At 42.9% G+C, this 9,723-nt stretch overlaps 1 protein-coding gene across 2 annotated transcripts; it reads left to right on the forward strand.

Annotated features, from left to right (window-relative positions):
• The first annotated feature begins 1,956 nt into the window (after positions 1 to 1,956).
• Positions 1,957 to 8,506, forward strand: LOC124409352 (pancreatic lipase-related protein 2-like). Of its 2 annotated transcripts, none has more exons than XM_046886927.1 (7): positions 1,957 to 2,688; positions 3,865 to 4,136; positions 4,390 to 4,660; positions 6,436 to 6,675; positions 6,762 to 6,995; positions 7,091 to 7,415; positions 7,516 to 8,506. In XM_046886927.1, exons 1-7 carry the CDS (start codon positions 2,517 to 2,519, stop codon positions 7,619 to 7,621), a joined length of 1,620 nt encoding a protein of 539 aa, XP_046742883.1. In that variant the 5' UTR covers positions 1,957 to 2,516; the 3' UTR covers positions 7,622 to 8,506. The 2 variants fall into 2 exon arrangements, with proteins under 2 accessions (XP_046742883.1, XP_046742884.1); XM_046886928.1 differs by having other exon boundaries at positions 1,959 to 2,127.
• The last annotated feature ends 1,217 nt before the right edge of the window (positions 8,507 to 9,723 follow it).

Consider the following 9,723-nt stretch of genomic DNA (forward strand, 5'->3'; position numbering starts at 1 on the left):
CCTTGGCGAATTCGTGAAATATCATAGGGGTTGCAAAATACCGGGAGAATATGATCGGCGTAGAGCAAATCTCCGCGGAGGGTTCTCTATCGGAAATTTGGTCCGGGGAAGCTGCGGGGAGGGTGACTCTGGGGGGTGATGTGACTAGCAACTCCATTCGGAGTTTCATTCTCCCTCTCTCTCTCTCTCTCTTTCTCCTCTGCAATACTTCGCCCCGATCGATATTCTCCCTTCGCGCAGTCCCTGCCTTTTGTTGAATCAAGTGTCAAAGGTGGAGCGAATCTACCCCCTCGATATCAGGGGAGTAACCGATTGGGCGGATGGGGTGTAGAGACGAGTTACAAGTTTCGTTGTGGAATGGTGCCTAGAAAAGGATGCTGGAAGGGATGATCTGCGCATTTATCGTCATAAGTAATATTGTTGTAATACTTGTAAACGTACGCATTATTTGTCAGCAATAATACTTATCGTACTATCAGATTATAGAGATTTCCGCAATTTCTTTTTATTTTCAACATATACTGATTAAAATCAAATGAAAATTTGCAACCTCTTACATTACACCCACCAGCTTTGAGCCGTACCTACATCGGAAAGCACAAATAATCGTATTTTAACTTTTCTGGCGTGTCCTGAGCGAAGAACGAGGAAAACCTTAGAACGACACGTTATACAGACGGCATGGCAGCTCGAATTTCATTGAGCTAGCATCTGGCACATCTGGTACTGAGTATTTTCTCTGCTTGTTTCCTCTCGGATCGGATGAACGACTTTGCTTGTCAACGGCATGAACGCTAGGCAGCAAACTTGATACCCACTTCGTCCCGTTACTTATAATATTTGGCAAGCAAATTCCTGTAGAGTGAACAAACGGACTACAGCCTATAGCACTACAAGAGATTACTCGGTTCGATGTACAGATAAAGTGTAACATATAATAAAAAGCGGTCAACTTTCATAATAATTAATGATCTCGTGTTAGGGTGAGTTCAGAAATCGCTGTGAAATATTTTCTAACGCGTTTTGTGCGAGATTTTGTTGGGGCAGAAAAAGGTCGAGAAGAGGTTTTTACCGAGAAGAGAAAAAGGTTTATTTTCACATTTCTTTGATTGCTGCTGCAAACGTTTCGTTGGCTGTGGAGACGGAACCTGCGGGGCAGTTCTGTTCGAGGAAGGATATTTAATTGCCATACGCTTCTTGTTCGAGGAATATTCGGCGTCACTGAGAAGCCGTACGCTCGGTAGATCCTCGTCAGACCATAGAAGAGAGCATCTTTTTAGTAAAGGAGCGGTGCCTTTGGCGGCATTTGTTCTAAGGACCACTTCTTCGAGCTGGGTACGTCGATGCACATGTGCTGCTACGCCATTCGATGAAACTAATAAATCACTTACGATCTGAACATTGGTAGCCACAGTAAGCGCCGTCGTTCGTCAGCTGCATGCTTCGTCTTATCCATTCCAAGCAGAGGTCCAGGTCAATTTCAACCAGAGGGTCGATCAGAAGACGACTCCTCGCGTTAATATTGGTTGCTCAGAAGCTGGTGGCATAGTCATTGTACTTGTTGTCAGCCTGCACTGAATTTGCGTGAGCGATAAAAAAAAACCATGGATTCGCAATTGACTCGAAATGGCAACTGCCAAATTCTATCATTTTGGCGGATGTTTTATTGACTCTATTGACCCCTTCGAGTGTGTGTACTAGTCGCCAGTGGGATTCCGTGTAAGCATCGTAAATATGATGATGAAAAAAAGCTTGGCACAAATTGCCTCGGTTTATAGTTACATTACAATTAATTGGCAATTAATAATTAATGTGGTGTCACGACAGCGTTAGCTTGAAGAACATCAACGTTATCTGTAACAGTTGTGCGTCAATCAATTTTTAACGTTTTTAAACACGGAGGAGATCGAGGAGGGTAGGGAGTGCGGAGGCACTTAAAGAAGGTCGGAATCCGGACGCGCATACGAACGGACGATCAGTCACTAAAAAGCACTTCTGAACCTCGGTTGTGTTGAGTGAGCACTGCAGTATAAACGGTGATTAGTAAAACTGTGATTATCTACTGACTGAAATTTTACTCTGTAGGTACACAGAAAGTTGATATTGTTAATAGTCCGGTATAAAAATGTAAGCCAATGTGAAAAGTAATTTGTTTTTTTTTTTTTTTTGTTAATTTTGTTTCGATAAACTCGCTTCGAAGAATTCATATCTCACCAATTTCCCAGAAATTATAACATTCACGCGACTGCGTCGTAAGCAAGTTCATTAAACAACTTTTCCTTATACAAGTATTATACAAAACTTTATAGAATAACAAGTGATTAAAAGTGAGGAAAGAGTAAAGCGATATTTACGCGCCGCATGTTTTGCAACTCGTGTAACGTCATTTTTCAGTATCAATACTGATGTTCGTATCGTCGGTTCAACTGCAGTGATTTCCAAAAAAGTAGAACTGCGCCTTTCGACGAACGTCGTATAATTTTGTAAAAAATTAATTTACGGGCAACGTAGCAAACATGATTCAAATTCTGAACGATACGTTTTTAGTGTTAATGTACACTGCAAATATCATGAGCACACTTCCCAATGAAACGGAGGTGACAAATGTAACTAATTTGTCAGTAGAAAACGACGTGGCGAAAATAAACGTGTCTAAGCAAGAGCACAACGAATTCGAGTTATTAGACGGTGAGTATCTAAAATTAATTTTTTTTAATTGAACGTAGTTACACAATACAGGGGCGGCCGAAAACAAAACCGGATAAATTTAAAACGTGAATAAAATTCGGAATTAAGCGTCGGCCGATTTTCAAAATCTTTTGACTCTAATGTTACAAAAAACGGTTCATGTCGTGTGAATAAAATCTCGAATATTTGCTAAAATGTCAGAATCAAACTTCGAATCACAATTTCAGATGAAAACAAAGTTGAACATTCTTTAATATTAATGTTTTTCATTCTCACGGCAGTTTTTTCACAAACCATTTTTCAATAACGTGTATCTCGGCAAGGAATAAAGATTTTTCAGATTTTCAGATGCGAAACAAAAGGTTGGTCTTCCAATTACGAGAAAAAAAAAGTTTCTGAAAATCGGTCGACACGTTTTGAATATCAGATCAATTTTTTTTTGGCCCACCTTGTACAAGCTGCACGTGAATCGAATTCGATTTTTCTCTTCAAGTAAACTAGATGCGAAAAGTGTTCAAGAGAAATGCACCGCAGCCGTTTTCTTCGCACGGTCAGCATATTATATATCCTGTAGCCGCAGCAATCTTCAATTGAAGACACAACACCGCCTCGTTTAGATACCACTAGCAAGAAGCAGCGTTATCGCTCCGATAACCTTTAAAGAATCTCGCACGCGCGTTAGAACATAAGTCATTGAAAAAGGCCCACTCTATATATACGCGGTTTGATTCCTGGAAACGGCATAACGTAGTCTGATCGATTGGATGACTTTCTTGTTATCCAGATTTGTCCATGACTGTCTTAGCCTGAATGTGAAACCGCGCGTTTCGTATGATTACCATAATATGTAGAAGAAATATAACCGAGACACCATTCAGCTAACAGTAAGTGCGTTTTTTTCCCCTTAGATGATAATCAATGTTTCAATATTTTTTTAAATTTGAATTTCACAATGCTTGCATAATTACGCCAGCAGTGATGTAGCGACTAATTGCGAAATGTATCTATCATAGTTATAGCGCCCGATGCCTGCAGCGCACTATAAACCGATGATAAGTGCGCGTGTGTAAAAGCCCAGCAGCTTAATTGTTATACTGACCTAAGAAGCGACGGCTCAAAGCAGTACGACAACAATAATTACCGTGTAACTAATTTTATTATAATTTATTATTACAGACTGGTACATGTGGCGTTGCTACCAGCCATTCGGCTGTTTCTACATCGGAGAACCATGGTACGGCGAGAACAGACCAGTGGTGGACTTTCCGATGCGCCCGGACAAAATCGGCCCAGGGTATATCCTGTACACTCGAAATACGATGGACAATCCCGAATCGCTGAAGATCGACCAAAACGCCACAATCAAAAACGCTCACATCCGTCCCAACGGGAACGTTTACTTCATCATCCACGGATACCTTGAGAATGGAGACAAAACCTGGGTCCTGGTGAGACTCTCTCGATTTTAACTCAATGCCATTTCACTCTCTAATGTCACCGCGAATCGTGCACAAGTTTCACCGCGATAAAAAATAACCAGTCTAATGTTGCAGCTGTAATGCCGGGCTGCAAACAAATCCGTCTGTTTAATCAGCAGAGAAATTTCAATCAATCAATCAATCAATCTCTCTTTCTCCCGTGACATTTATACGTTTTGCTATCCACCGATCACTGCAACCAATCTCATTTGTCCTCCCCCAGAGAATGACTAAGGAACTGCTCCACCGTGAGGACTGCAACGTGGTGGTCGTCAACTGGCTCACAGGTGCTGGTCCACCGTACACTCAGGCTGTTGCGAATACCCGATTGGTAGGAGCGATGACTGCTCGTCTTGCGGCCCAGTTCATCAACATTGGAGGCTTCGAACCCTCCCGGGTCCACGTCATCGGACACAGTCTCGGCGCCCACACCGCCGGCTACGTTGGATACCACCTGCGGGTTCGATATGGCCTTAATCTCGGCAGGATAACTGGTGAGTCGCAGAATAGGGTTTACGGTTGTGAGTGTGAAGGGGTGCAAGGCTGTCGGACACTTTTTGCGACCCCCGCTATGCGGAGGATGGAGTAAGAGGTTCTAACCGACAGATTCGTTCATTTCTGACGTGGCCGTCTCGCATTCTATCGATCGGATCAGGAAAGATCAGGGTAGCAGCTAGCGACAGAAAGACTCGGAAGGTTCTCGCCCGGGTTCAGAGGCGAGTGGATCGAAGGTGATTACAAAGACGAAGGGTCGGCTGGTCGTGATCGGACCCTCCAATGACTGTCAGAGAGTCTTTAACCGCCGATGCTGTCGAGGGCGTCTAGGAACTCGAGGGCGGGTCGGGCCCCGCCCGGAGACGAGACAACGGTAAACAAGTGGAGTAAGGTACCACGTCCTGCCAGGAAGTGGCAGCGACTGGTTTTACTTCCCAAGGACCAAGCTGATGCATGCGGCAGCTCGCGGGGTGAAAATCTCGCGGAAAATTATAAATTCGCTCTTTAGCTCGACACGCCAGGAATCGTGAGGACATCCTAAACCAGGCTATTCTAGAGAAATACCTCTTTTTACCCCTTTTAGGAATATAGCCGAAAGGTGAACGCGAAGCATGTAGTACAAGTCACTGTAAACTGATTTGAGTGGGTACTTATAAAGTTATACCAAAACAATGAAACAATTACGGATTAATCTTTTCGTTGAATGTTTTCTCGGTGTCATTAGGTCAATAATAAGACAGATTGATGTGAATGACGTTTTCGCCCTGATGGAGGGGGGGGGGGGGTCCTCAGGCTAGGAACATTTATTTATTTACATTATAATATATTTTACAACCGAAAACGACTTAAAAGTAAAGTTTTACATCGCTAGGATGAGGAAAAGATCAGTTGAGTGCTGGATCGTCGTCTACAGAACCGAATTAGAAAAGGCTGACATTAGAATTCGTCGAAAAGACGAATCTTTTCCTTATTCGAAACTGTATATAGGTACATTGTGACAAAGAAGTTGGCAACGAATCTATACGTAATGTGTGGAGTATGTGGACGTGACTTGTGGTCGAAATAATATGGAAATGTATACGTCAGATTCCGAGGATTACATCACAACGTGCGTAATTCAACGTAGATACGAGGTGGAATCCTTCCGGCACGAGTATTTCGAAATGCGGAAAAATGAAACTCGGATATGGTTATACGGGAAAGTGCATAAGATGTCGTTACGGTCCTGGACGAAATGCGTGTCGTGGATATCTGACCGGTGTTGATATGTAGGTCGTTTCGGTCTGTGTGGAAGTCGGTCGTTGTGCAGTAGAAATGTACTTTGGTGGGACTCCACCGCGTCTCTGGTAGGTCAGTCGCGTGTATGTCGGACAGACGTATACCTATAAGCGTGTGTAAGCGTGGCTTGGAGCAGTGTCAGAAACGGTATGGCTCTTTCTCGGAAGTGTAAACACCGGACAACTTTCATGACCGCGAAGCGAGTAGGCCTGTTGCGTAACAACAAAAACACCTCAATTATACTCCAAAAGCCCGCAGGCGAAAGAAATTTGTTTGGTACAAGATGTATGCTCAATGTAATTCGAAGCCAAAGATATAGCTATGCATAAAACTCTCGAAGAAAAAACAATCTCTGATTCAATCGGACTAACGCCATCCTTTCTTCTCCCACCATTGCCGTCACGGCTTCTAATAATTGTATACATTCACAACGAAAGCTAATCACACCAGATTACGTGTGATGCGTTATTCGATATCAACCTTCGTGATGCTGCAGGTCTGGACCCGGCGGAACCGCACTTCAGCAACACCTCGCCGATGGTTCGTTTGGACCCAACAGACGCCGACTTCGTTGCAGTGATTCACACCGATTGCAACCCTTTCATTAGCGGCGGTCTTGGTATCACCCAGCCGGTTGGCCACATCGATTTCTACCCTAATGATGGCCGGAATCAACCTGGATGCAACGAAGGAGTCCTCGACGCGATAACTCTTGAACGTGGAAGCTTCGTCAGAGGTGAGATGAGCGGCAATTTTTGTCAGGCAGTCTGAATCTAGCCGAAACACTGAATAATGCTTGGTGAAAATTGTGGGTTCTTTTAGGCATCAGAAGGTTCCTCGGCTGCAACCACATCCGAAGCTACGAGTACTTCATTGAAAGCATTAACACCGCTTGTCCGTTTCTTGCCGTTCCCTGTTCGTCCTGGACCCGGTTCCAGGAGGGTGGCTGTTTCGATTGCGTAAATCAGTACTGCCCACGATTCGGGTTCGACGCACAAAGAGGAAACTACCACGCATCGACCTACCTAATGACCGCAGGATCAAAGCCTTTCTGCAGTGAGTTCTTGGGTCTTTATTAGACTCGTTACCAGTCAGTGACTGCAAACTCTGCAACTTCTTCCTTTACTAACGGAGGAGTTTTTTCGTTACAGGAGGACACTACAGGGTAAAAATCAACATCTCGAAGACGGCAGAAAGTATGAACCACGGTGGTGAAGTGGGAATCTTTGTCCTGCGAGTGATCGGGGACAACGGCAAACAGACTGAGAAAATGCGTTTCAGCGAAGACTCGAAGTACTATGGACCGGGAACCACCCACACGATTGTCCTCCCAGGGGAAGTTGTCGGTAAGCCGAAAGCCGTTGAAGTCACTTGGGAGTATCAGACTACGTTCAACCCTCTCACTTGGCGTCTCATCACCAAACCGATGGTTTATCTCGACTCCGTCGTCGTTGACAGCCTGGAATCCAATAGCGGGTAACGCTGATTTGTTGTTTTTCGTTGGCAGTATGATGGAATGATTGTTTGAGGAGTTAAGCCGCGTTTCAAAGCTAACGGGAGGTTGACATTCTTTCAGGATAAAAGTCTGCACGGATGAGTCGAAGACTTTGATAGCCAACGAACCGAAGTTTCTAACCGTGGAGAACTGCAATCCAGTGTTGGCAAACATCGTGACGACGTAGGATACAAGACTCTCCTACCGGCATCGAGGTCTCAACGTGATCTCAGCGACCGTTCAATCGCCATGATTATTATACTTTCAGATACAATCGGAAGTACGGATTGACGGACGAATGTCTCCTCATCTCATCAAAGGCATACGTACATCATCATTTTAGGCAATAAGAAAGTCTTTCACGGTCCAACCCATCGCTCGGCTTTTTTTAAAACATGACTACTGCCAAAGCCTTAATCGTCGTGTTCTTTTTCAAAAATTGTATATATACAGCAGCGTGCTTGGGGTTGGGCTAAAGTTTATTAACACTATCAATGCAAGCTTACGTCGACTTAAGAGATATAAGACGGAATGAGAGAAACGAAGGACGAGAGACTCGCTGCATTACTCTTATAGTATCAAAGTCCTTTCACTCCGGTTACACCTGTGCTGAATGCATTTCTAGTTCACCTGATGCACAGCTTCAGACGTGGACTTTACCCAGGACTTTCATATAACTCAATCAATTTTCGTTTTACAGTAATTACAGTGATCGTTAAAAGTTTCACGCCCCTCATTTACTGAAATATCTATAGCTATATTCGTATTGAAAGTATATGTAATGATGTACTTGACAGTTACTAATAAGCGTCTCAATCGTCACGTAGAATAATTAACTGTAAAATAATATATATAACTGTACATACGTAAATACTTTTCACTATTGTTTTGTTAGCATAAAGCACGATACGACAAGTTCACACGTCTACGGTAAATCGGTATTATTAGAGTTTTTTATTCTTCTATTATTCGTTGTTTGTCGTCGTTGTCGTTTATGATTTCCACAATAAGTGTACTTGTAATTTTTATTTTACTCTTTTCTTCTACAATAAACGTTGAATAAAATTGCAGAGCTGAGCGCAATAGCATCCCATTTCTAGTTTCATAATCTCTGAATCCATATCCGCCACTTCCTATACCGAAGACAAAAGACTTTCTTCCATTTCCGCTGTGAATTTTCTACATAATAACAAGGCAGATGTAAACACACTAAATTTATAGCCACACTTGTGTTGTGACTCCCACCGTAAATGATTGCGTGTAAAATTGCATATAATGTCACGATTTACACACTGTATACCCTTGTGTCACAGAGTAATTTACTGTCACCCACGTATGTTTACTTTCAAGGCTGGATTTGACTGGAATAATAGAAATTTCACCATTATACATACACTTCCTCCGATCCGTTTGCCTGTTACGTGCAGGCTTGGTGATGACCATCATCTAGTCAGACTCACGTTGCTGGCTCTCGTCAAAGTTGAGCGGCGAGTCTTTCGAGCTTCGCTGCGCGTGTCTGTCAATCATGTAACGTCGTGAATGATGAAAAAAAAAATATCTACGTACAAAGTCACGAACGTATAACCCCCGCCGGAGCTTTCTTTCATATGATCTTGCTCACGCGACGACGGTGAGTGAGTTAATATATAGGTACCTACCGCGAATAGAAAGCAGATGAATTGTTGTTATCCTATCGTGGCATTAGGTACAGGTGTAACTTCGTAAGGTACTAAATGTCATGAAAAGTAGAGAAAAAGAAAGAAATAAAATAAACTTGAAGTGACATCGCGGGTACCCTTCGTATGTATATATGGTACCTATATACGTTGGAGAAATGCGGTGTCGAAGACCTGTGTGACCCTTCTCGTGTTACCGAAACGAATGAGGAGGAAAGAAGAAACGGTGAAATTAAAAATAAAAATTAACCGAAATTATGCATACCTTGATAACGCCTGACAAAGATATATGTACATATATATATACGTATAATACCCGCCACTCTCTCCCGGAAGTAAGCCTAAAAAAAGTCTAATGTGGTGGACGCTAAGCAAATGTGATATTAGATGCACTCGGTTTACATAGGGTTCTAGATAAGATAATCGGAACATAATCAAAAGCTTCAATTTATTATACCTATACAGAAACATCAATCATGAACTTAACGGAGAGGGGTACACAGGGTGTAATTATCGTTTTGACATTAGGTAATTTGTGATGAGATTGTGAATGTAAATGGATGGAATGGAGAAGGTGGATGGATCCCAGGTAACAGAGTAAAACACTTCCCGT

Source organism: Diprion similis, chromosome 8 (assembly GCF_021155765.1).
Source record: "Diprion similis isolate iyDipSimi1 chromosome 8, iyDipSimi1.1, whole genome shotgun sequence".
In the NCBI taxonomy this organism is placed as follows: domain Eukaryota; kingdom Metazoa; phylum Arthropoda; class Insecta; order Hymenoptera; family Diprionidae; genus Diprion; species Diprion similis.